General features: G+C 40.1%; 1 protein-coding gene across 2 annotated transcripts in view; it reads right to left on the reverse strand.

Moving 5' to 3' along the window:
- The window catches only part of LOC148415888 (membrane-associated phosphatidylinositol transfer protein 3-like), a 78,649-nt gene that overhangs the window by 5,158 nt on the left and 47,750 nt on the right, over positions 1 to 25,741 (reverse strand). For both annotated transcript variants that reach the window (XM_088427841.1, XM_088427840.1), the window contains 14 exons: positions 23,668 to 23,857; positions 22,578 to 22,718; positions 21,549 to 21,736; positions 16,607 to 16,770; positions 15,433 to 15,603; positions 8,015 to 8,182; positions 7,788 to 7,936; positions 3,854 to 3,970; positions 1,815 to 1,931; positions 1,609 to 1,757; positions 936 to 1,085; positions 678 to 861; positions 485 to 613; positions 15 to 385 (listed from right to left, as the gene is read on the reverse strand). In XM_088427841.1, the coding sequence (XP_088283967.1) occupies positions 71 to 385; positions 485 to 613; positions 678 to 861; positions 936 to 1,085; positions 1,609 to 1,757; positions 1,815 to 1,931; positions 3,854 to 3,970; positions 7,788 to 7,936; positions 8,015 to 8,182; positions 15,433 to 15,603; positions 16,607 to 16,770; positions 21,549 to 21,736; positions 22,578 to 22,718; positions 23,668 to 23,857 (2,332 nt within the window). In that variant the 3' untranslated portion in view covers positions 15 to 70. The remainder of the gene's footprint in view (positions 1 to 14; positions 386 to 484; positions 614 to 677; positions 862 to 935; positions 1,086 to 1,608; positions 1,758 to 1,814; positions 1,932 to 3,853; positions 3,971 to 7,787; positions 7,937 to 8,014; positions 8,183 to 15,432; positions 15,604 to 16,606; positions 16,771 to 21,548; positions 21,737 to 22,577; positions 22,719 to 23,667; positions 23,858 to 25,741) is intronic.

A 25,741-nucleotide genomic window follows, 5' to 3' on the forward strand; every position in this document is an offset into this window, starting at 1 on the left:
GCGTCCTGTCTTACCTTAGCCTCAACGCTTCCGTCGTCCCACAGCAATCCATCCGCCTTCTGGCCGAGCGTCAGGGAGTGGTGTCCCCACGATGCATGACGCCCCGCCCCCACACGCCTTGCCCGCCTCCCCCTCCGTGGTCCTTGTCCGATTCCGGCTGGCTCTGGGCCCTCTCGGGCTTGGGGTTGGGCGTGCAGGGCGGGTCGGGCTGCTGGACAGACATGGTCCTGCGCAGGTGGGTGCGCTTGCACAGGAAGTCCGGTTTGGCGGTGAGCCCGAAGGAGCCTTTCCTGAGGACCATGCGAACCGAGGGCGACTTCTTGGGTCGGGCTCGGTGGCCAAACTGCAAGGTGGAGAGGTGGGCCGCGTAGCCTTCACTCAAGAACTACACCCAGCCCAGAGAGAAGCGAGGGAAAACAATATTGCACCTGGATGTGTACTGCTGTAAGAATTGTCACATTTGATAACGGATCAACCGTTCTACCTGGCACTGGTTCTGGTACTTCTTTGAAGGTCGTCCCACTATGTAGATCTGAGAGGGCCCGAGACCCAGCATGTTGTACACGGAGATGTCCTTCATGGATCCGTATGCAGAGTTGATCTTGATGTGACACTACCCACAGAGGAAAATAAGCAATATGACACGTGTAAGTTTTGCGACTGAGTGTCTAGTGTACCTCTTGTACGAGGTTCCTGAGGAAAATAGTCTTCTGTCGCAACGGGTCGTGAACAAGACCCTCGGAGAAGAATATCATGCCATGAGGAAAGTTATGCTGCGACAGCCAGGACACCACGCGCTGTTTCTGCATGTCAGGACGACCCGTGATGTAAATGATCAAATAGCCCAGATCCTGCCAATGCCTGCACACACACAAGTGTCATGAAGATGTAGGTGTGCCTAATGACGCGACCACTGAGCGGATAAGGCGACGAACCTGACGACATCAACGGCTCCGGGGCGGACCTTAGGGTCGCTGCCCATGATGGAGACGCTGGCGGCAAAGGACCCGTCGATGCTGAAGACCACACACTCCATGCCATGGGGCAACACCGTCAGATAGGCCTCGGCGGATGTTTGATCGCCCCTTATGGGAGCAAATCAATTATATATAGTAAATCTCTTGAATCTAATTGATTACTTTAGTACTTAGAGGGCATGGGACGAGATACTGCTAGTAATTTATTATTTCATTATTTAGTTACCTAACGTAATTGATTACTTTAGCGTGATTACTTTTTAAAACCTCCTTTGGCCAAACCGGGGGAAAAAAAATGAAGATTACAAGTGACTGAATGCCTGGACAAACAAACAAACAAACAAAAACATAACACTGATACAGAACAGTAGCCCTCCACCATATTAAAGAAATTGCTATACTAATACAAAACTTACAAAAGCTTTTCAAAGGGAAAAGGAGCCAAAACAAAAAAGGTTCCTCAGTTTACGTGACAAAAAATAGTTTAAAATGTTATACATCTAAACTGTGTGTATAGCAGTAAGTAAAACCCTAAAATGCATGGTTCAAATATTAAAAGTGTATATTCTCAAAAAATAATTGCCATGCGCTCTGGAGGTAACTTCAGGAAAATAAGTAAAGCCACACTTACTTGACCACCATCTTGACGGGATAGACTCCGAGACTGAGCTTCTTGTCGTCGGGTATGGTGTACGTCACCCGACCGTTGCTGTTGGTAACCTCCGTATCAAAGTGCACCCAGCGTCCCGACTGGGGTTGCGTCATCAACAGGATGTCCACCTAGCGAGACGACTTGTGAGCGAGCGTCGGCGGCGGGCCAAGCTTTGGCGTTGTTACCTTTTCTCCGGTTAGCGTCACCATGTCCAGGGGACCGTACATGAAGCGGCCCACCAGCGTCTGCGGTCCGTCCTCGGTGGCGATGACGTCGTTCACCCTGTGGTTGGCGGTGACGTTCTAACCGCAACATCATTGAGTCAGGATGTTTATGTATTTAAAAGACAACGTGGACTCTTGAGATTTTGTGTTTTTATGTTGACGTTGCTTCCAAAGAACTCAAAAATGTGTCCATTTCAACAATGATCTACTTTTAGTTGACTTGAAGAAAGTAGCAAAATGCGGGTTCAGGTCGGTGTGAAATTGCAATTGTTGATGCCTCAGTGTAACAAAGGTTTATAAAAATTGTTGCATCTGTCTTTTTAGGATGTTTGAATAAAATTTGGTAGCAATTGGAGAAAAAATGAATTCGGGAGGTGTTTGTCTTCAAATGACCCTGGAAAAACAGTTGTTTCAAAGCAAAATGGCAGACTTCCTGGGTCTTTTTGGACATGAACTCTTGAAAGCAAGTCTGTTCATTTTACAGTATATGGCTAGCAAATGTCATATGGGAAATTCGCTTTAGGAAAATTTTGAAAATTGAAGTGCAAAGTTATTACTAATGTCGTGCCTTATGGTGAGTCATCAATTTTTGCGGCCTTGCCCCCTTTGTAAGCCTTTGTAAAGGGAGATTAAGACATACATATTTGAAGGACCCTTGGAAAAGCCCCAAATTTTGCTGCCTAAATGGTACTCACTTTCTTTTCTTTAGATGTGCTTACTGATAGCTATTCTCCCAGATTACACATTCCCAAACACTAACGGGCCATAAAATGGGGAGTTACTGGGTCGCGTTTGCACATCACGGCTAATCATAATTGATTTAAAGGATGTGACACGGAACCGGGAAGTCCAACATCCCCAGCTGTTCTCCTTCATTAGGTTCGTTGGAGTCAAGCAGTATGTGTACGGGGCAGCGTACGCAACGTGGCAGCCGTGCCGGCGTCCGCCACTCCTCTTACCTGCGTGTGCGTGTGAGTGTGTGGGAGGAATAAGTGGGCGAGTCCGACCCCCTGACAGCGAAAGAGCAGGAGCCAACAAGCAAACCGCCGACTCCAGCTGGGACGAGGACCCTTTTAACAAGCGTGGGGGGTGTCGGGAATAGATGAAGTCTTAAAATAGCGTCGCTCTGCGGCCAGTGAGATGGCGGCGAGCAAATGGAATCAGATACGTTCACATTCGATGGGGATGAAGTGTCCGGCGGGGCCGGTCCGAGCCTTCACGGGGATATGTTGGACTTTGGGGGCCCCTATCACCGGCAGCGATACCGATTATTAGTCCGCAATGTTATGATCTGAAATATGAACAAATTCAGTGACAAGAGCAGCTTGGAGTGAATGTTCACTATTGTAATTCTGCCACGTTTGCAAACATCGATTTCAAAATTTAGCGCGCTTTCTAATCCCCGATTTTTAAAATGACGAATTAAGCGAATCAATTCCATTTAGTTTCCAGTAGGTGCGTCCTACCTGAGAGATTCTTAACGTTCTTTCAAAGGCGCTGCTGTTTTGGCTAGCAACAGACTCCAAAGCACTTGTGTTTGAACAATAATGCCTATAAAGTTCTTACTGTATCTAGTTGCATGATTTCCTGTGGGGAATGTGAAGAAATGGGATGCGCCGCAGCCGTGTTACCATGGTTTTCCGCTGACACAATTCTATTTATAGAAGAGTGAGGAGGACAAAGCGCGGCTAAATGAATTCCTGCCTTTTGAAATAGGCGCTTAGAACAGAGGTTCGGGGGTGAAGGGCATCGCTATCTTGATTGTGCTAGACTCGGCGCCTCGGAGGTGGTGGACAATCGCGACCATCTCCCAGCTCCTGAAGGTCAACGTGCTGAATTATTTTAAGACCCGTCGTCGGAGTTGAGGCGGCGGCCGTCAACGCTACATGCATTTTTAATTTGGATGGCATCTATTTGGCATGTAAACAGAGAGGGGGGGGGGGGGGGGGGGGGGGTAGGATGGGTTTATGCAACACAAACACAGTTGGAGCGTTGCGTACCCTCAACTTGACATGCGTCCTCCGCCGCAACCACTTTTCTCGTGGGCTGGAGGGCGAGAAAGGGGCCGAGTCCAGATTGTCCGTTTTCTGCGTCTTCACAAAGTCGCACCGCATGAGCTGTGGAACAATAATCAGAGGTGACACGATGCAAACTCGGAGTGCACCGGGTTATAAGTCTAATGATGGGGTGCAGTGACGTTACATAGGACACAAAAAAAATCCAAACTGTATTTAGTTTTTTTTTTTTTTTTACAGTATGTGGTAGAAGTTTCCAAATAAAATGAACCATAATTCCCCAAATACAGGACGCACTTCATGTACCAAAAATGTAGGCCAAAAGTTAGAGTGCATCCTATGCATGGTATACCTAGAAAACACACAAAAATGACCAGAATTTGACTTTATTGAAATTATTGGTGCATCCTATACACGGAATTAATTATTAAACCCCCCCCCCCCCCCCCAAAAAAAAAGAATCACTCAATACAAATGTAGTGTAGTCTGATGGTTGAGTGTTTTCAATTTGAAGAAACCTTGAATTGCTGTTTTAGTTGAAAGCAAATCATAGTAGCGTTTGAATATACTTGATGAAAATTGCAACTCTCTCCATGAAATGCAGGCCGCGCATTTTGAACCTTGACGCTTTCTTTGAGGCGAGAGAGAGCTAGATGGATAAAAAAAAAAAAAAAAAAAAAAAAAAAAAACATGATTCTGCTTGATTTACACAAATTAGCTCATCTGCCTAGCGGTCCTCGAGTTGTGCGTCGAAGCTTTTGATGTAAGTCGCATTAGAATTCAGCTCAATTAGCACGTTAATAGCGCGGATAGCATCTTGGTGGCGCAGTCTGATTCCTTATTCTGCTCACGGTTTGCACCAAAATTATCAGTAATAGCTTTTTTGTCATACGCATCTGAGAATGTTCTTTATGTTTTAAGAGACAGAACCCCATTGACCTAATGTGTCTTCTATCCCGTTTGTTCCCCTTTTTTTATTCTTACCTTGCAACCCAATGTTCTTCTTTGCGACACCCAGTATCTTTCTGGTAGTCCATTTCTTTTTCATTCCATTCTTTTTTCTGTGTCCCCTTTCTTATCTGTGATTTTGTCCTTACATCATACTTTTCCCTTGGTTAAGCCCATTCTGTCCTTGTGTGTTCCCGTATTATATGCTTGTGTAAGTTCCAATGTTTTTGTTCCTCAATTTTCTCTTTTGTTCTCTTTTGGACCCAATTGTTTCTTTGGATTACCCCGTTTGTTCTCATGTTAAATGCTACTTGTTAGCCTGTGTGATGTAGTTTGTAGCCATTATGCTGTTAATTTCCCTTGTCTTATCAGTTTGTTCCCAAATTTTGTCCTTGCATCACTAAATTTATTCCATCATTTCCCCATTCGTTCCACTTCTTGTTCCTTCGTTTTCTTGGTTATCGCCTTGTGTTATCTATTATGTGTGTTTTTTCTTGCCATATAAAATTGTCTCGTTGTAAACCTATTTATTCCCTTATTTTCTTACCTTGTTGTACACTTTTTGGTTCCTCCTTTTCCAGTTTATTCCTGTTTGTTCCCTTATGTTATGCCATTTGTTTTCCTTGTTAACCTTTTTGTTACCTTGTATTACCCTATTTGTGTCCTTGTTACTTTTTTTTTATTCCCTCATTTTTATGTTTATTCCTATTAGTTCCCTTGTGTTCTCTGCCTCATCCTATGTTTTTCCTTTAGCCTTTTTGTTCCTTTGTTATTTTTTTACCTTTGTGTGTTCCCTTGTTCTTTCCTGCTTATACTTTTAATTCTTCATTTTGCCATTTCGTCTTTTCTGTTCTTCGTGTTTTTCGGATTAATGGCTTATGTTAACCCAATTGTTCTCTTTTTTATGCTTTTTGTTCCCTTGTGTAACACTTTTTGTCCTTCTATTTTACCCTGCCTGTCCTTGTTTTACACTTTGTTTGCCTATTTGTGTTATGTTATGCCATTCATTTTCCTTGTTTACCTATTTGTCTCTTGTCACGCTAATTGTGTCCATGTCACCATTTTTGTTGCCGCATTTTAAGTTTAATCTCATTTGTTCCCTTGTTTCACTTCTTGTTCAGACATTTTTCTGTTTATTCCCTTATGCCAAATTTTCGCTTCCCGCTTCCCTTGTGTTACCTAATTCCATCCCTGCTGTCATAATTTTTATTTCCTGTTCTGCCTCTTGTTTTCCCATATTTGCAATTTCTTTTTACCCTAATTGTTATATTGTGTTATGCCATTTGTTGTCCTTGTTACTCTTTTTCTTTCCATTACCTTTTTTGTTCCCTCGTTTTCCAGATTATTTCCATTTGTTGCATTGTTTTATCCCTTTTGTTAGTTTGTGTTGCATTTCTTGTTCCTTTGTTGACCTGTTTGGACCCTTTTGTTGCCACAGTTGCTCTTTTGTGTACACTTTCTATCCCTTCATTTTCCCGTTTCAACTCATGTGTTCCCATGTTTGCTCATTTGGATTGACCCCTTATGTTACCCTAATTGTTCCCTTGCGTCTCTTTTGTCCATGTGCTTTACTTTCCTTGACCTTGTTGATTTACATTTTTTTTTTATTATTATTATTATTCATCTACATTTGACCCCATTTGTTCCCTTGTGTTACTTGGTTTGCCCCCCTATGTTGCTTTGCCCCCCTATTTCCCCGCACCCCATTTTCCCATTTGTTCTATTGTGAATCAATGTGTTCTCTTGGATTGTTCTCAGGTGTTGTCCTTGTACATTCTTCTCTTTATTACCTTGTGCCACTCTATTTTATCCTATTGTGATAACCGGTGAATTCCCTTTGAGTCCTTCCATTTGTTTCCTTTTTATCCAGTTTGTTCAATTTTGTAAGCCACTTTTAGCCTTGTGCCGCCATGTTTTTTCCTTTGTGCCTATACGTTGCCTTATTTGTTAGTTTATTGTGTCACCTACTTTGTGCCCTCATTGTTCTGTTTGTTTCTTGTGTATCACAGTTTTTTCCATTGTGTATGTAAACTCTGTTGGTTCCTGCATTTTCTAATGTTCTTCGTTATTTCAACATGTGTGGTTTTCCTTTAGATTGTTCCCTTGTCTTCTCTTGTTTTTTTTTCATTGTTCCAGTTCCAGTGAGTATTCCCCATTGTGTAGTGCTGTTTGTTTCTATGTATTCCATGTCTTACTTTGTAGTGCCCTAGTGTGTTTGTCCCTCATGTCTCTGTTTGTTTACTTGTGATTGCCCCCTTGTTCCGCTCACTTTCTTATGCTGTTTTCCATCAAAGTGGACCTTCTCTCGTGTATCATATAAATCTGTCCCTCTGTTAAAGCCTGTAAACACAGCAAGCTTTTCGCACATTACGTTATTTGCCCCAAGGAAAGCAAGTAAAAGCACACAATTGATTTCATGCACGTCGGCTGCGATGGATCGATAGGCGCCGTTAAACTTGTAAGCTTTTGTCGGTTTTCATGCTGTTAATGTTGTCGATTAGCCTTCGCACTTGATGGATGTGAAAAGTCCTTGCAGATGAATGAATGCGTTTCACGAGGCAAGCTTAATAAATTCATGAAGATGGCCGGCATACACCAGCAACTATTACAATGCTGTAAAATTGAGACTGCTCTATTTTGTGGTACAAAAGAAGCAAATTATAAATGAATGCTATGCAATGGTAGCAAGAATGAAGGGAATGAGAAAAGCAAAATTCAATTTGAAACCATAATATAAACTCTATTTTTAAAACCATAACCAAAGCATGAAATGCTACCTTGAGTTCACCTATCCCAGTTCCAAAAAACAAACAAATTGGAATTCTGCATATGTGACTGCCATTATTTACACATACGGAGCTTCTCTCTTAGTGATGTTTAAGATCCCATTCATTATGTGGTACAAAACCTTAATTACAAAGTCACATGTGATGAAAACAAGCCGATCTGTTCAGATGGTCACCTGGCCTACCTGCCGAAGGACAAAGGCGGCGACGTCAGTGGACTCCCAGTAAGACGCGTGGAACAGGTGCGGCAGTGCCACGGTGGGGAAGGCGGTCAACACGTCGGGGCAGTACAGGGAATAGTCCAGCCTCTTGGAGCCCCACCAGCTACTGGAAACTTCAAACACCAAAGCAAACGTGAATGATCGGACAAGAAGAAAAGCCCTCCTCCTTTTCGGCCTTCACGCAAACTCACTGTTGGCGATGGCATCACCAAGCTGATGGCCAACGGAACCGATAGACATTTGGCTCTCCACACTGGTCACACTGGCCCGCCGACCTCCTTCCTCCGAGGATGACTGAGTGACCGCGGGGCTCTGCTCGCCCTCCAAAAACACGTCCGGATGGCCCTGGATACTCTCGCCTTCACACAAGACAAAAAGAATTGATCACTCTGCTAAGCAGATTTTTTTTTTTGGGGGGGGGGGGCTCCATTTGTGTTTTACTGTGGAAAATTCAATCCTTTGACATTTGAATCCTAGCTTAAAATCTACCTACCTCAAACCCCAATTTGAAAACTTTTTTTGAAACCCAAACATTGGTCTTAAATCCAAATCTGGAAGCTTTTCTTGAAACCTCAAACCCAAATTTGAAACTGTAACTTCGTCATACAGCCCTTCAATGAAACCATCACAAACACTAACTTGAAACTCAACCAAGCCAGGATTAGTATTTCAAGACCCACAAGTTATTGGCTTGGATGATTAGAACTATCCTAAATCGGAAAATTGAAAGAACACACTTTCTCATTTTGCATTTTTCCATATTTTACACTCCAACCTTTTTTTTTTTTAAACTGACAGAGTAATTTTGTACAAAACAACTCATAAGGTTGGGTCAAACTGACCCAAATATTGGAACTGACCTTTTTTGACCCATTAATGGGCCATTTGTATTTTTAAAGCAAATAATCAGAAGTAGCATAAAGGTTGAGGAAAATGCAGCGGCTTGTCCCAGTGGACATAAAAATTCATCAGAGGTCATCTAAAACAGTGCATCACTTCAATCTACTGGTAGCGGTGCATCAGTTTGTTGTTTTGAATTTGCAGCTTACAGAACAGCAAAATCAAACCCTCCTCCGACCCGCCTATGTTGACAAATACACTTATATAAAAATAAATAAATAACAAACTTGGTTTCAATCCTTACATAAAGCTTTTTCAACATCCTTTTAGTGCTCTTTGCTAATGTCGTGACCCCGACCCAATGAACCTCGCATGCAAAATTTGAAGCCATCTGAGCACCTATGACACAACGCTGACCTATGTGCAGATGACAAGATGGGATATAATCAAAGTGTCACAAACATGTCATGACTCAAGTCTGGTGATTTGCTCTGATCCATTTGCTTTCAGGTGCAGCCAACGGGCGGCCTTCAGGGACACTGGAGAGAATCAACACGATTGAAAGGACGACAGAGCGGGACAGAAAAACGCACGCAGAAAAAAGCTTGTTTTTCATGTACAGAGCACAGGAATGCAGTATACAAAGTCTTCTGAACAATACAGCATCTATTGCTGACCATACAAAACATATTGCGAGGAATAAACTTGACCGTTTCACGGAAGCAGCATGACAAACAACGGGGCTAAAAGCTAACTGCGGACGTACATATTTCTGGTCAAGTATGAGTAAAGTCAAATATATGATGTTGACATCAGTTACTTTTGTACAGGTAAATGTTTAAGATTTAGAACATAGGTACTAATACAAGTACCAATACTGGAAGAAACACAAATTATTACTATAGAATTACTACAGTAGTGAGAATGAATGGACAGCATTTAAAACATGAAACGCTCACGCTTCTCACTTGCTGTGTCACGTAAAACTAGTAATGAATAATCAAATACAGAAAATCATCTTATTCCTAACAATACAATACTCAGTAAAGTCTCCAAAGAAATAACTATACATTACAGAACACCTAATACGGGGACTTCCGGTATTGAACATAGTGAAATGCATTATGAAAGTATACTGTATGTTCAAAATAACATTCATGTCTTAGTGAAATTGCATTTTTAAGATTTAAGCAAGTAGTTACTATTTGGAGTTTGCATCAGATAAACACAAAAATATTAGGGTTTTTTTTGGACAGTCAACAGTATTACCTGCATAGCTTCAGTCACAGCAGAATGTATGAGCATTTCACGTCCCCAAATTTAATTGTTATATGTACAAACAAGGTACATTATAAATGAGGAGCATGCCATAACAAAATTAGTAGTTAAAAATATAAAGTAAAACCCCCGGGAAAAAAAAGTTGGCTCTAGGGAGGAACAACTAGACCAAAAGTTCTTCACTCTTTTTAATGATGTACCCCCCCTAAATAAAATTCAACCAAGTTCAGTTTGGATGATGAAAAAAATAAAGACTTAAAACAGAGTGCACTGCCATACGAGAGGGTTCCCCAAAGACCGGATCATGGCCCAGTATCGGTCCATGGATCAACTGGTACTAGGCCACAAGGGCTGTACCCGCAATATAGAATTATTTCCATTTTAAGTATTATCTGAGTCTGGAAGATTTCTTTATGGTCACAAAATTTCACCCAAAAAGTAGCAGAAGTAGTGAAGAGACAAGAGAAAAGTCTACAACTTTGAAGAAAAAAAGAGTTCTTAATGGGCAATTATAGGGAGCACTTCATAAATGAATGATTTAGCGCAGTAGGGACTTTGAGCGCTACTTTCCAGTCAAAAAGGACCCACGAACTGGCAAGGAAAGAATCCGCGATCTATCCACCAAAGCAGGTGAATCGAGCATGGCTGTGCAAGAAGATGATCAACTGCTGAAGATAGCAAATGATGACGGCCTTAAAAGTATGTCTGAGATTTCTAACCTCCTATCTGTGTGAAGCGGGATTTTCTGTTTCTGCAGCGACCGCAAAAAAAAAAAAAAAAAACTAGATTGGAAATCACTCCTAGATGGGTCTTTATGCAGAGAAACAATCTCAGGGCTCCCATTAATTCGTCGTTAATGGTGAGTTCAAATTTTATGTGCACTTTTTTGTGTTGTAAGTAGGTTATTTTGAAAGCATGGTTACAGGAATACAGCGTTTTGACAAGGAGACATTAAAAGACAATACAGCAACAAGTTGCTACATGTTGTAATTAATTTGAACAGAAAAATGTACTGTTACTGCCACGGCAATAAATTAGGTTTGATACCTGCAGGAACCCGGTTAAAATTTCACATACGCCCTGAAGTGTACCCCGATTTGAGTACAAGTGAACCAGACACACAAAGCCATATTTTGAAATCTAATCCTTGATGGAAACTCTGTGCCTTAAATCCTCTTTTGAAACCCCCATTTAGGAAAAAAACTGGGAAGCCAATCGCGGCTCACACATGAATGCTGACTAACGTCCGTGTTGGTGCACACAATAACAAGCTGGGAACAACACAAGCTGTCAGTTGGATCTTCTCGAAATAAAGCAGCAGATGTGCCCGTTGTTACGACCCCGAGAATACAGATGATCCCGAGCCTCAGGTGTGATTAATAAATCTTCTCAGTCCAGGGCCCATTCAAAGTGGATTTGTTCCAGTAATGATGACGGAAGGAGCGTAAGGCGGATTAACGCCTCTTTCGGATTCCATGAGGTTTTTTTTTTTTTTTTTTATCGTCGCATGTGACTGTGAATGCATCACGCCGGCTAATGAGGCCACCCGTCAGGAGGGGATCGTTACTCTCCTTCCTGAGCGACACGTCTTACGTCCCCAAGCACGAACGTAAACAAAAAAAGGCAGGAAGACGAGCGTTAAAAAAAAAAAAAACATTGATGCAGAAGCAGAAATAATGAGGTCGTTGATTCATTTTTTATTGGAGGGTAACGCACAGGCTATGGCGCCGGTTGTAAAAGCGGAAGGAAAAAACTGAGCCTTCACTTGCCGAGTTGAGTCTACCGCAGCCCCCAAACTGTCTTTACAAATAAAAAGATAGATACAAAAATGGAACATTTAAACCATGTAAATGATTGACATTCATCAAAAACGACATTAAAACAATAAATACATGAGCGATTTCAACGGTTACCTTGGTCTTGTTATAAAGAGAAGTAAATAAATAATTCACCAGAAAACAGTCTGGAATGAATAAAATGAATGAAGGAATAGATTACAAAAATAAATAAATAAATAAATAAATAAATAAAATAATAAAATAATAAAATAATAAAATAATAAAATAAAATAATAAAATAAAATAATTAAAATCACCCTAGGCTCATGAACATACAGAATATGTATGTAACCAACCAATAATTAATAAAATCTATTAAATAAATAAATGTGTTTAAATGTCATCAATAAATGAGCTAAACAAAAAAATAATTATATAACATTCAATCAATTTAAATGATTCAAATTCATCAACCAAAAAAAAAGAAACTGTATGCATGACGTGTTTCAATTGTTACCTTGGTGTATTTATCTAACCTTGATCTTAAAAAACAGGTACCATAACCAAATAAGGTCAACACGGGACTGTACGCGATATAGCTAATATGTATGTAATAATAACTAAAATGTAACAAATAAATAAACACACAAATAAATTTAAAAACGATTAAAAATAAATCTCAGCTCTCTGCGTCATGCCATTAGGAGGGAATTGCGTGTCACACAGTTTATATATTCCACAATAGAGGCAAATTAGCCGTGTGATCAATATCATATCCGATCCTCTGTTTTTTGTTTTTTTAAACCCCTCATGAGCGCATCAACGAGAGAAGGCTCTCACTCGGTTTCTTATTTGTTGCATTCATCTTCATCAAAGCTCCACCGAGGATAGATGACAGCGTCGAAGCAGGTCGGAGCCCTTGCATAATTGGGCTGCTCCATTGAGACGGCTCATTTGCATATCGCTCATTCATCTGATTTGACAACTGAACCTAAAAGGGTCAAATCGTCGCCAATGAAATAAACCTTTAAACGCTGGCACCAGCTTAACATTCTGTTGGTTACGCATTATATGCCTGGGAGGCATTTTTCTTTATTTTTACACTAAATGAACCAAAGTTCAATTTCTTTTCTTTTGCTGTTGCTATGCGCAGTCTCTAGATCGACGGTTAATGTCACACAACTGTACTTTTTTTTTTTCGCAACCAAAGCACCGTATTAAAGGAAATATATATACATATATTTTTTTTATATTAATTACATATTGTACTGCAGTGGAACCTCAACTTTCATGATTAAATAATTCACTTCCCACCACCGACAATTATTGTTTTAGTGAATGCAACTGCATACAAAAACTGCTGTTGTGACATTGAATCAAAAATCTAGCCTTCAAAATAAAAGCACCCCAGTATATTACGTTTCATCACACTCTACGTGGCCTTTTTAAATATATTTTTTTGTACCTTACGGTCCAAGAAAGTGTGCTGAAACTGAATTATGAAAGCCTGTGCTTTTATTTTGAAGGTCTAACTTTTGACAGAATGTGTTTTGAGGCCTTAGCCCAGAGTTTTAAAGCAGAACCGGTTGGAAGAGCTGTGCGATACATTACATCTTCGTATAAATTGATATCAAATAAAAACTGATAAAGATATCACCAATACCAATGCCGATACCAAGTACTTTTAGGTCAATAAAATATGAAGGTATTTAAAGTCATGTGTCCTGTTAAATAGCATGTTTTTTTTTTAAATGAAATTATTGAGTTCTAAACAATGTCATATGATTAGCTCTAAAATTTGCATTAAATAAATAACGGGAAAGAATATGGGAGGAAGACGTGGGAGATAGGAATGAAAGCAGGGCTACAAATAGGTAGATCTTAAACTCTAATAGAAAATATGTAAAATAAATAAATGAACGGTGCTCCAAAAGGTATTCCTAATTATCGAAAATACAAATGATTGAAGCTGTATCATCATGGCGGGCTGGCAAGTTTGTCCGATGCGCATGCACGAAAACAGAATTGCTTGTCAGCGACGCATGAGAAACCAAAACAAAAAAATACTTAAATAAATGTAAAGAATCGATACTTTGATACTTCAGGATAGGAATCCCCTATTGGACAATAGAAATGAATTTTCACCAGGTGTTATTGAACATCACATTTGCCCAGGAAAGAGAGTCAATGTTCCATCACATTTTTAAATAAATCATTTCCTCTGCATGTTTCTGAATTCCGCTGCAGGCGCGTGTGTATGCGCGTTTAAGTGTGTGCCACGTTGCCTGTGTGCCGCAGAAGATGAAGAATAGGACGCGGCAAAGTTTGTGGGCGTGGAAGACCTTCAAACTACTTTGAGCTGCACTGTAAAATTAATCCTCTAATTCATTTTCCACTTGAACGTGCTCATCACTTATTAAACTTTAATTACACTTTAGTGGTGAGCTGTTGATGCTTTAGCGGCTTTTCATCCTTTGTACGGCCATCTAAGTGAGGAGGGGAGTGCAACGTCGTTTAGAGCCCTGGGTCTTGTCAGTCAAATTTTCAAGAGAAAGCTCCACGCTAAGCCATCCAAACTGACGCCAACAGATTTTGAAAAGATGTTTTTTCTTATTTGATTTTACATGATCTCCAAGAGTTTATTCTAATAAATTATCTCCTACGTGCTCTGTAGAAAATTGCTGTTGAAAAATGGTGGCGATTAAAGATGGAAACATTTGTGATGATCGCAAACACTATTTTTTCATCTGGTTTAGTGACAAAATTAAAACTGACAGAATCGATTAGTAAAATAATTGGTGGTTGCAGTTTTAAAATCGATCAGTATTTATAATTGCTGTCTGACCATTTTGCATCGGATTCATTTTAATAAATCAAATGTTTTTCAAAGAAATGTTTACGAGGTTTACTACTGAATAGCACGTCCAATTCATAGTTAAAGGGACCCGAGTTCAAATCCACCTGGCTCCAGCCTTCCTGTGTGGAGTTTGCGTGTTCTCCCCAAGCCTGCGTGGGTTCTCTCTGGGCACTGTGGCTTTCTCCCACACTCCAAAAAACATGTATGCCAGGTGTGTTGGCCATACTAAATTGTCCTTTGGTGTGATTGGGTGCGTGGATGCTTGTTTGTCTCTGCGTGCCCTGCAATTGGCTGGCAACCAGCTCAGGGTTTCTCCCGCCTACTGCCCGAAGCCAGCTGGGATAGGCACCAGCAAGCCTGCGACCCTTGTGTGGATAAACGGCTCTAGAAAATGGATGGATGGGTTTACTACTTTGATTAAAAATCATAACTGTTCAGAATGACAGGGGTGGAAAAAAATAAATACATCGGGATTTTGTTTTTGACCCACATTGCCTACGCCAAGTAGAAATAATATGGAGAGTAAAAATAGCATGCCCGAAGCTCCCACACAGGCAAAGGTATAAACACCAAGTAGAACTCTAATGAATCCAATCACTCCTCTCATCAGCTATTCAGAATTTCAAGGTTACACAGCAGAGAGACGCATAATGACAAGGACTAATCCACAAAGTCCAATGCACACTGGCGTTTGTGCTGACTGTTATTACTGATAACTACCAACGTGCATGCAATGAGTGGATCCTAAAATGCCAGCTCTTCATGATTTATACTACCATGCACAAGAGAAGTATATTCAACGATAATTAATAAACCACAGTCAAATCGAAATATAGTACGGAGGGTCCTGTCTCACCGATGACCAAGGAGCGTCCGTCACCCAGAGGGTGGCGTTGGTAGCGTGGCACAGCGAAGGGGGGCAGCTTGTGGAAAAGGGGCTGCAGCAGCGGCTCCAGCCTGGAGGCCGAAGGGTCCGACGGGAAGAACAGGTTGAAGATCTGGGAGCAGGCCGGATGGAGTTGATGGACTAACAGGTAGAGAAGCCATCGTTAGGACAACCATGAGCAGCAGGCACAATCATATTGTTTTATCTTCGTTTCAGTAATTATTCCGTTGTAAATGCAGGTTGTTAATACACTAACTTGACACCCTACCTTCGTTTGAAACACATACGGTACTAAACCCTAAACTAAGACCCTAAACCTAAACTCTTGAAACCCTATTTTTGCAAACCAGGCTAAACCCACTTTTGACACCCAATAACTCAATTGAAACCTTAATTTCAGAACATAAAGCCGGACCTAAAATGAATTCCAAATTTTTACCCGTGTTTCAAAGCTAAGCTTGAAACCCTCATTTGCGATATGAAACATATTTGATATCTATCCTTTGCTTAATGGTATGTTACACTTTTTTAGCCATTTTCAGCAGTAAATAAAACAACATTATACTAAATTATTTTTCATTTCCGATAAACACCTCTGAAACATATGTTTCCATTTGCTGTCAACTGAAAATGACACCAGTACTCATGCTAATGAGTACTGGCGTCAGTGCAGCTCACCTACTGGACATGTGATATTCATAAGCCGTGAAAATGGCTAAATAAGTGACCTAATCACTAACTGAAACTCTAACCCAATTTTGAAAAGAGACTTAAGAAACCTAAACTTTGTTTAAAATGCTGACTCAAGATCAGAGCATGGTGGCCATCGGAATTCCATGAGTCCCCCCAAACAACCGATTAATGTCTGGTCTGGTCCTACTTAAGAAGCCAGACTTGAAATCCAAATCAATACGTGAGCCCCTAATATACTATGACCCAGCCACAAAGTCCTAATTTGAAATCATAAGACTCAGTTTTAGGTTCGAAACCCGAATTTTAAAACCCTAACCCAAGTTTCAAAACTCAGGTTGTTTGCTAAGAGGTGTTTTTTGCATCTCTACAGACAGCAAAACTGCTATGTACACATAATTGATTCATATTCCATGATGATATATTCATATTGTGTGAGTGTGTTGGGTCTCACCCTGGACGGCGGGCAACACCGTGCGGCGCATGGCCAGCACCAGACCCAGCGGACAACCCAGTAGAAAGCAGTCCGTCACATCAAAGTCAAATCGTCCCGGGTTGAGCAGCAGACTGGGGCTGCTGCTACTGCTGACGCGCACCTCCGCGCCTTCCCTCATCAAACTGGGCACAAATAGAAAACGTGGCTAAGAGTGGCCGAGTCCAGCTAACTTTTTACTCATAAAAAATGAGGAACCCCTAACGTGATATGTTAACTTGGCAACCATAAACCACCCTGTACAAGCCTTAACCAAGCATCAAAACCTGTCTAAAACCTTAACTGAGACTTGGAACCTTACTCTGAAATCTTAGGCCTCTTTGGAAAGCCCAATGTTTACTTAAAATTATAACTCTTATTTTAAAGGTGAACTCTTGTTTCAAACCCTAATTGGACCAGGTTTGAAACTTGAATGCTTTTTTTAAACAATAGCCTAAATTTTGACAGCCGAACCCTTGTTTGAACCCCAATCGTGAAATCCCAAATTTAATAACCTAGCTCTTGCTTGAAACACACACCAAAATTTGAAGCCCTAATTTGATAAACCTAGAGCAGTAAAGCCGTTTTCAATTTCTTTTTTAATAATGTACCCCCATGTGATTCTTTTTTTCAGAACCGGTGCAAATCGTTTTGGTATGGAAAGAAAAGAAGACTTATAACACAGTGATATGCCATACGTGTCTGATTCATTATTGTTTGAAACTTTGTATCTCCAGGCCTATTTCATTTCACTGATGACAATGTGTGTGTACAAAACGTAACACAATAAAGTCATAGCGCATGTTACAAATGAGTATAACATGATAGCTTCATGTTCCAGCTAATTAGTTCTTAATTCAAAAAGAAAAGTGTGCTGCTTCTGTCATAGCATTAAAAAAAAATTAGATTTGCTAAGATCTTCAGAAACCCTGTTCAAATCCCTCTCACCCCCTTAAGTGCCTTAACATACCTCCAGGCATACACATACCCTCATTTGAGAACTACTGACCTGGGGTATCAAATAGCCCTAATTTGATAACATAAACTTGGCTTGAAACACTAATTTAAGACCATAACCCAAACTAGACTCTACTGAAAACCTATCAAAGATCTACAGAAAATTGAGTGAATGTAAAGGATGATGTTTGTAAATTTTACCATCATGTGAAAATGTGACTAATAATTACAATGTGGCTATAAAACTGAGCATCTGGGGCTCACGTTTGTTGCCAGTAAGCTTGTTTTAGCATTCTGTGGCAGTTGTCAGCGTCTCGCCTTCATGACTCAGCCACAAAGAAAAAAAAAAAAATACACACACGCACACACACACATCCAGCTTAAGGGCCTGTGTTCATCCTCCACGACGACCCCGTGCTGACAGACAGAGTTTCTAGCAAGCCAATGTTTCCATATTGACTCTTGTGCAAGAAAAAGGGATTAGCCAACTTTCTGCAAGCATATTCAAGTCAATACAGCACCAGGATTTTTTTCACTTGCTTTTTTTGATGTGGATACAAAAGCTATTGATGTGATGGTGTTAATGTCTAATGCAGTGTTGCACAATCTTTACTAAGCCAAAGCACCCATTCCACATTCAAATTACACTAAAGAAAAGTAATAAATGATGCGGGTATCATCGCAACAAAAATGCGACACTACAAAAATGACTTGTTCTAAGTAAAGTCAGAGTCTGTTTAATTTTTTAAAAAGTATAAGTAAAAAAAAAAAAAAAAATACCGCATTAGCATACAACTCCCTGGTTATTGTAAGATGTCTGGACTGAACCATTTTTTATCCTAGGGTGAAGGAAATAAGGACTAATAAGACTAATTGTACTAATATTTGCGGGCAACCCTTTAAAACATTTGGATAACATGAGCCCAGCAGCAATCTGTAGCTCACAAAGAAAAATAGCGACGGTACAAAATGACCGTTTGAAGTTGACTCAAATTCCAACGGAGCTGTTTTGCATTCAGTCCATAATGGAATAAATTGTAAAAACATTGCGACAGTACGCATGTTAAATGAGGCTAAAAGACTCGGATGTCTAAAATGGGTTTTATGACTCGTAAGCAATGTGCATACAAAATACGTCTGCGAGCTAATTAGATGTGAAGTCACCCATGCAAAGTACTTTCTTGTTGGGCGTCGGGAGGCTTCCGAGTTTGCTGCTTGAGATGCCCATCAGGAAAAGCCTTTATTGGGCCATTGTGACAATGCGCCTAATTCAAAGCTTTGTGTGTGTTACAAATGGGACCAAAAAAAAGTGGGACCAAAAATGTATTTAGGAGGTGATCGAGTGAAACTGTCATGAAGAAATACTGTTTGGGGGGGATCATTTCTTGACTGTTCAAAAAATAATACAAAGCAAAAAATGTTAAAGACAATTTAATCAACAAGTTGAGTAAATAGTTATAGCATGACTTGCTAAAAATAACTCACTGGTATTTTTATAATGTAATCTAATGTTAAGTGATTTTTTTTTTAATATTGTCACCTCAGTATAAACATAAACCAAATAACAAGAGGACTATTGTTATTTGTTTAACTATAAAGCAGAGCTTCCAAAGGAGCCAAGTGAATTAAAGAGAATGAAGAAAAGGAAGTGGTGTAGGTTGCATTCATATTTTCTATCACCATAACTCTAGTTATTAAAAGGAAAGCCTCTGAATTAAGCAGCAAAATCCACCCATTTTTTTAAAATTCATCTCAGGGGGTGGACATTTTGCCCCTTGCTAAGCCAACATCGCGGTTGCTCAGTGTTCGGGTAACAACTAATCAAAGCCCAGCTTTCGAATGTCACATGACTTTACTCAGAAAACAGGTGAGCTCTGATTGGTTCTCATTTGACTCCTGAACAACGGTGATGTTTTTTTTTGTTTTGTTTTTTTTGGTGACGGCCAGTGACAAAATGGCTGCTCCCTGAAATGGGGAAAAAAGGTGGATTTAGCAACTTAATTCTTATTCCATGAAAGCAATAATAATCAGAATGTTGTGTTTAAACTAATTTGTATGTTCCAGAAAATATTACTGTTCAAATGAACCCTCCATTAAATAAGTTAAGTTACACATCAAATTATAGACACAACAGTAACATCTTGTCTTTTTTTTTTACATGTTCGCTTCTTACATGCTTGTTTGTTTTAGTTTTAAATAGATTTACGAGTTGAAAAAAAAAGCAAAACTATTCAAAGGTATGGCTTTTTTTCAATATCTTTTATATGATTACTATCATAAACTTTGATTGTTTCTGTCATCACGCCAATAAGTACCGCATGTATGACTTCTCAACCCAAGAGATGACTTGATTTGACTTTTGGCCACACTAACTTGGTACTTGCTTGAAACTTCAAAGTTACGACTCCCTCTTGACATGCCCATATGTGACTTCTACCCCTGCCTAACAAGGTAAAGTTCATTCAAGTTTTTCAAGCTGATATACCGTTTGATCAGATATTTACAGTATGTGCCAATCAGTAGCTAGCTAACGCTCACGCATTATTGTTCTGTGATAGTGGTTCCATGCAGTCACCTTTCCCTAATGTGTCTGTCGCCTTTAAAAAAGATTGGCAAGCGAAGGCTGTCAGAAAGAGAGAGCGGCATCTAATTTGCGGCGGATAATGTGCAAACGGTCGCGTCCAGCGGGAGACAGAGCAGAGGTTAACCTCTTTTCTACGTAATCACAAGTCAAAGGTGAGCGCTGCGACATTGCGTGCGAATTAATGGGATGCCATCTGCAGCCGATATGTTATTTGACCGAGGGTGTACGACACAAAGTGACTATTTATAGCGCAGACAGACGGGTGAGTGAGTGAGTGATGGGGGGGCAGCCAGTCAGGCTGCAAATATTGATGAATAGCCGGAGCCAGACAGTCCGGGTAGACTGGGATGAGCGGAAAACCGAGCTTGGAATGTGAATACCAAACACACTCGTAATGCACAGACAGATTGAGAATAACGGAGCAAACACAATACTGAGCGTTAGATACCGGGGCCGTTAGAAAAGTTCCAGGACAAGTGTCACAAAAGACGATATATCAAATACAGTGGACCCCCGTATTACAACGTCCCTGATTTACGTTATTTTCACGTTGCGACGGGGATACTGAGATTTTTCATCCCCTCTTTATGACATTTTCCCGGTTTTGCAACTGTCATGACCCGAGGGGCTTCGCTGTATTTGTGTTGTCTCGTCTCCATCTGCAGGCGTTTTTAGGGAATTACACTTATTTTCAGTTGCCGTCCCTGCAATGCGTCAGTTACAATTCTGGTCTATTATTTGTCGACGTCCCCTCACAGAGATGGTGGTCTGCTCACTTGTTTTAAAATGGCGGAACGGTAAAGCTTTGTTTGATTGTTAGTGGTTACAAAACCGTATTTATAGTGCATTTTATTGCTTAATTCAAAGTTGAAAGGGTTAGCCATGGGTCCCAAGATTGCTAGTGATGTTGTAGAGAGAAGAAGAAGATGATTTATATGGAAACGATGCCTTAGATAAGGAGATAATTATTAGGGAATATGGGCATAACAAGTGCCACTCAAAGGTAAATAAATCATTTATATATTTTTTATTTATGATGTTTTCTGATTGTAAACATGTATATTATATAGACGTAGCACTTACGATACTATTTTGGTACCAATGTTTAATATGTATGTACAATTTTGATGTTTTTACCTGGGGTTCTAAATGCATTAGCTATTTAACATAGGTTTGGATTGCCCGTCATACGACAAATTCGCCTTACGAGCCCAACCGCGGAACGGATTAATGTCGTGACACGGGGGCCCACTGTACTAAATAGGTTTTCCCCTTCAAAGAAATCCCCCTTCAGTTTTAAGATGTAGGGACGATGGACGGTAAATTAAACTAAGTGTACCCACACGGATGCCAATAACAATTCAAATGTGCAGCAGGGATCACCTGGAGAAGAAGACGTGCTGGCCAGTGGACAATGTGTCGCCATCGTACGAGTCGCTCTGCTTGCGGCTAAGGGGCGGCGCCCCCTGGCAACGGCCTTCGTTAGGGGCCGAGATGTCGATGTTGCTCTTACTAAGCCTTTTGCTGGAGCTTAGACCAGAACTGGACTCTCCAAGTAGGCCCGAGTTTTCCTGAGAACATGGAATGACTCCGTTTTAGCATGGTAGCATTTGATCGATTCTTGTTTGTAACTATTTTTAAATCCTGAACTGTCATCTTTAGCATTTTTGTACTCATGTTATCTTGCTAGTTGCTAGCATTCCAACTGTTAGCAGTTTAGCATTTTAATTACCGGTACTATTATTTCCCAAATACAGGAAACACCTGTGTATCTGATGCACCCTTACATGGCTGACAGATCAATCTTCCGCGAATGGTGTCGGAAAAAAAAAATCTTTAAGTTATCATTTTGTAGGATATACCCATACTTTTGGCCTTTGTTTTTTGGGGGAAAAAATGGCATCTTATATTTAGGGAATTACAATAATTGTTATTAACCTCACCACAGGGACCAATATAGAAACCTTATCAGGTCGCCTTAGCTCTTTTTGTATTCAAGCTACTGATTGACCATTTGTTAGCATACCAACTGTTAGAATGTTAGAATTGGATGAATTCTGAATAAAAATTGTCACTGAACAAAGGTCATGGTGGCAAATGCATTATGATCTGCTTTAATACTTCTGTAATTAGGTTAGCTTGCCAGTTGGTAGTTTATGAACTGTTAGCATGCTAGCATCATATCAGCTATACTTAGAAATACCATTTCAACTTATCACATAAATTAGTAACTTGAAATAGCAGCTACAGATTGCATGGGAGGATAATAATTCCTTATTGTTCTATCTTTTTTGTTAGATTCCAATTGTTAACATGTTAGCATGTAATCGTTTGAAATGTTGGCGTGATATGTGAACATGTTAGTATTCCAACAGTTAGCATTAAACCCATCTGAGTAGGCTTTCCGATCACCTTTAGGCTCTCGGTGCTGTTGTTCCTGCTGCCACTGGTGTTGTTGTTGTTGTTGTTTGGGCTGCCAGGTCTTTGCTGGTTGCTGAAGCACAGCGCATCAAAACACAACACGCCACCCACACAGTCGCCCATTAGGCACACCTGCACACAATACACACAAATATGCTTTAGGGAGCCTTGACCACCCTTTAAAAGGAACGACTTTAACAGACTCCAGGGGTGCAAATGTTTTTCTTACTTCTGAAAGCAGAAAAGTAAATGTCAAGCTATTTCTTTCATAGCTTCAGAAATACTAGTGACAATCCAAACTTGAAGCCTGGAAAATAAATGGATTTTGATAGCACGGAACCAAAAACAAATAGTAAGTTCCCGGTACAGAGAACTGTATCCTTTGACTTTGACCAGCGACTTTAAAACATCAACTCAATGTTTCATCTTTGTACTTTGAAATGAGCTCCCATTGCTTGTTCTCGGGTGGGTTTCTTACAATTACAACAATTAGCAAATACGAATCAAAAAATCAATTATCTTGGTTAAAACTCAATTAGTGTGTGTAAACACCCTGCAATAGTGTGAAAAAAGGAACAAATGAAAAGGTAAAATGTGTACCGCCCCGTCGCTGACACCACAGCACCGCCACACAAGTCGAAGTAATCAAGCATAATAGCCGCTGGTGAGATTGTAATTATACCTTTTTTTAGTAAGCACCTTAGCCCTTTTTAACCTGTGGCACTTGATTCAGTCTTTTGCTTGATTGGCTAATCAAGACTTTATCGACCCCCTGCAAGAGTCTTTTTGCAAACGACTCTGGTCAAATAAACTTTGAATGTCACTTTTAAAAACAATAAAACAAGCCCCCTCAATGAAACAGACATAATCTTAGATCAAATTGCAGAGTGAAATTTCGTGCTAAAAAAATTGAGTTTGACAACAGGTTTTAACATATTGATCATTAAAATATATATATATATATATATATATATATATATATATATATATATATATATATATATATATATATATATATATATATATATATATATATATTAAAAAAAAGGCACAAAAACACAAAACTTGGAGCAAATCATACCTGTCCCGAGAATCCTTGCCCCTCATCAGACTGCAGGAAGCTGCGGTAGACCTGGTTGGCGCGAGCGATGACGGTGGCAACGGCGTCTTGGTAGCGTGGTGAAACGATGGCAAGAAGCGGCAGGGCGGCCAGCGGCAAGTGGTCCACGCTGCTTGACACGCAGCTCTCGTCATAGCTGTACGGGTTAAGACTGGAGGAGAAAGCGTGGATGCATCAATCGAGATCAGAAATCTTTGACATTTTTAAACATATACTGTTTTTATTTTTCATATCATTTGTTGAGGAAAGCTGACATTTTACCTGACTGGTGGCATAATTATATTCCCTAAATGTAAAAAATGGGAATGGGTATCCTGATACAACTTTTTCACTTCTGATATTGCTATCTAGATTAGTGCCTGATACCAATGATGATCGGATACAATATCAGCAGGAATGATTCATGCTTTTATAAATTTGTGAGTATGAAATATTTGAACGAACTTACTGTATTCAAGAGCATGCAGGGCCACCCCTCAATGAGGTTTTATGTCATCTTGGCCACCCCACAGAAAATTTTCTGGCTACGCCCCTGATGAGTGCTATAATCGGAGATTTTGGATGTTGACCAATATAATCTTAAATAGTTTTTTGGGTTGATATTGTACTGACACCCTTAATCAAAAGTTTGAAAACAATTCATTGATTTTCATGATTAAAGGGACAATGTGTAAGATTTAGAGCATTTTTCATTAAAAAGGAATACATTAGTTGTATTATTTAGACACTTCCAAGTAAATACCTTTTGCCAGGATAACAGGTTAGCACATCTTGGTATTTTCTTAGGTTGATTAAAACAGATAAGTTAATAACATGAATATATTTATATCTTCATGTGTTTGAAACCTCAAGGCGTTTCTAAACTTTTGACCGGTACCATATTTTGACGCAATTATAAATGAGCAGCTTGAATAAAATTAACAGCAGACTGAAAACAATCTGGCATTAAAAAAACAAAGAAACAAAAAAAACGGATTAAATCCAAAATGTCAATTTCCTTTAGGTATCCCAATACTTTTGTCTCTGATGCGCAGATAAGAAAAAGCTTTGTTGTGTCACAAAGAATAAAACCTCCTTGCAACAGCGAGCGCCTGCATGTGTGTGTCAGCCAAGTTGACTTTAATGGATAAGTGTGGGTCGGTGCGATAGCGCCGGGGAAAAGATGGCATCGCCCGACACGCTCCTCTCGCTCCGACTGACTGTCAACGCCATCCATCAGTCGCTTGGATTACAGAAGTGGCAGCGAAGCCCGTCCGAGGCAGCGACGTGTCAGCGGCCTCTGGAAAAGCAAGCCCATGCTCCGATAGCGCCGGTTTCTCAAGCGGGGCTTCCGAGAATCATTTCTAATAAATTATTTGGATCCTTTTTACATGTGGTGATGGACGCATCAATAAAACAAGCATAACTACATGAATTCACTCCGTTAACAACTCAATATGGGTCATCTCCATGTAGGCCGTCCGGGTCCCATTCGCTGACTTTTGCGCTCAAAATGATTCCAGTTTGCGGATCCGGTCAAACTCCAAACAGCACGATCCTCATAAAGTGAACAGTTGCTTTCAGATATTCACTTTATGATTGACTGGAAAATTCAAGGTGATGGTTTAGGGTTAGCACTTTTCCTGTGCATGATGTGTACTGTACATTTCAGAGTTTTTTGCTAGTCCATTGTTTGGAGTTACGTCGGTACGCGGGCCACCTTCCGTCGTCGTGCTCAATCGTTTTTAGAAATGTATATCAGCTAAAACAGGTTCTGTCACCACTTCTGCCACCAAAGTTAATCTTCTTTTCATTTACAATGAAAAACGCCCTTTTCTGATCACAGCATTAAAAACATTCAATTACATTTACTGTCACCTGCAGAAACCCTGTTGAAGTCTCATGTATGCCCATTTGAGAACCATTAATCCATAGCATTGGAGAAAAAAAATAACACCAGCAAACAAAAATGTCTCAAAAGGTATATATCCTTTTCATCAGGCCTATCATCCCTTTACTTAAAGGGATAGTGTGTAAGATTTAGACCGTTTTTCAT

This window comes from Hippichthys cyanospilos, chromosome 11 (assembly GCF_059441005.1).
Source record: "Hippichthys cyanospilos isolate Australia breed blue-spotted pipefish chromosome 11, RoL_Hcya_1.0, whole genome shotgun sequence".
NCBI lineage: Eukaryota > Metazoa > Chordata > Actinopteri > Syngnathiformes > Syngnathidae > Hippichthys > Hippichthys cyanospilos.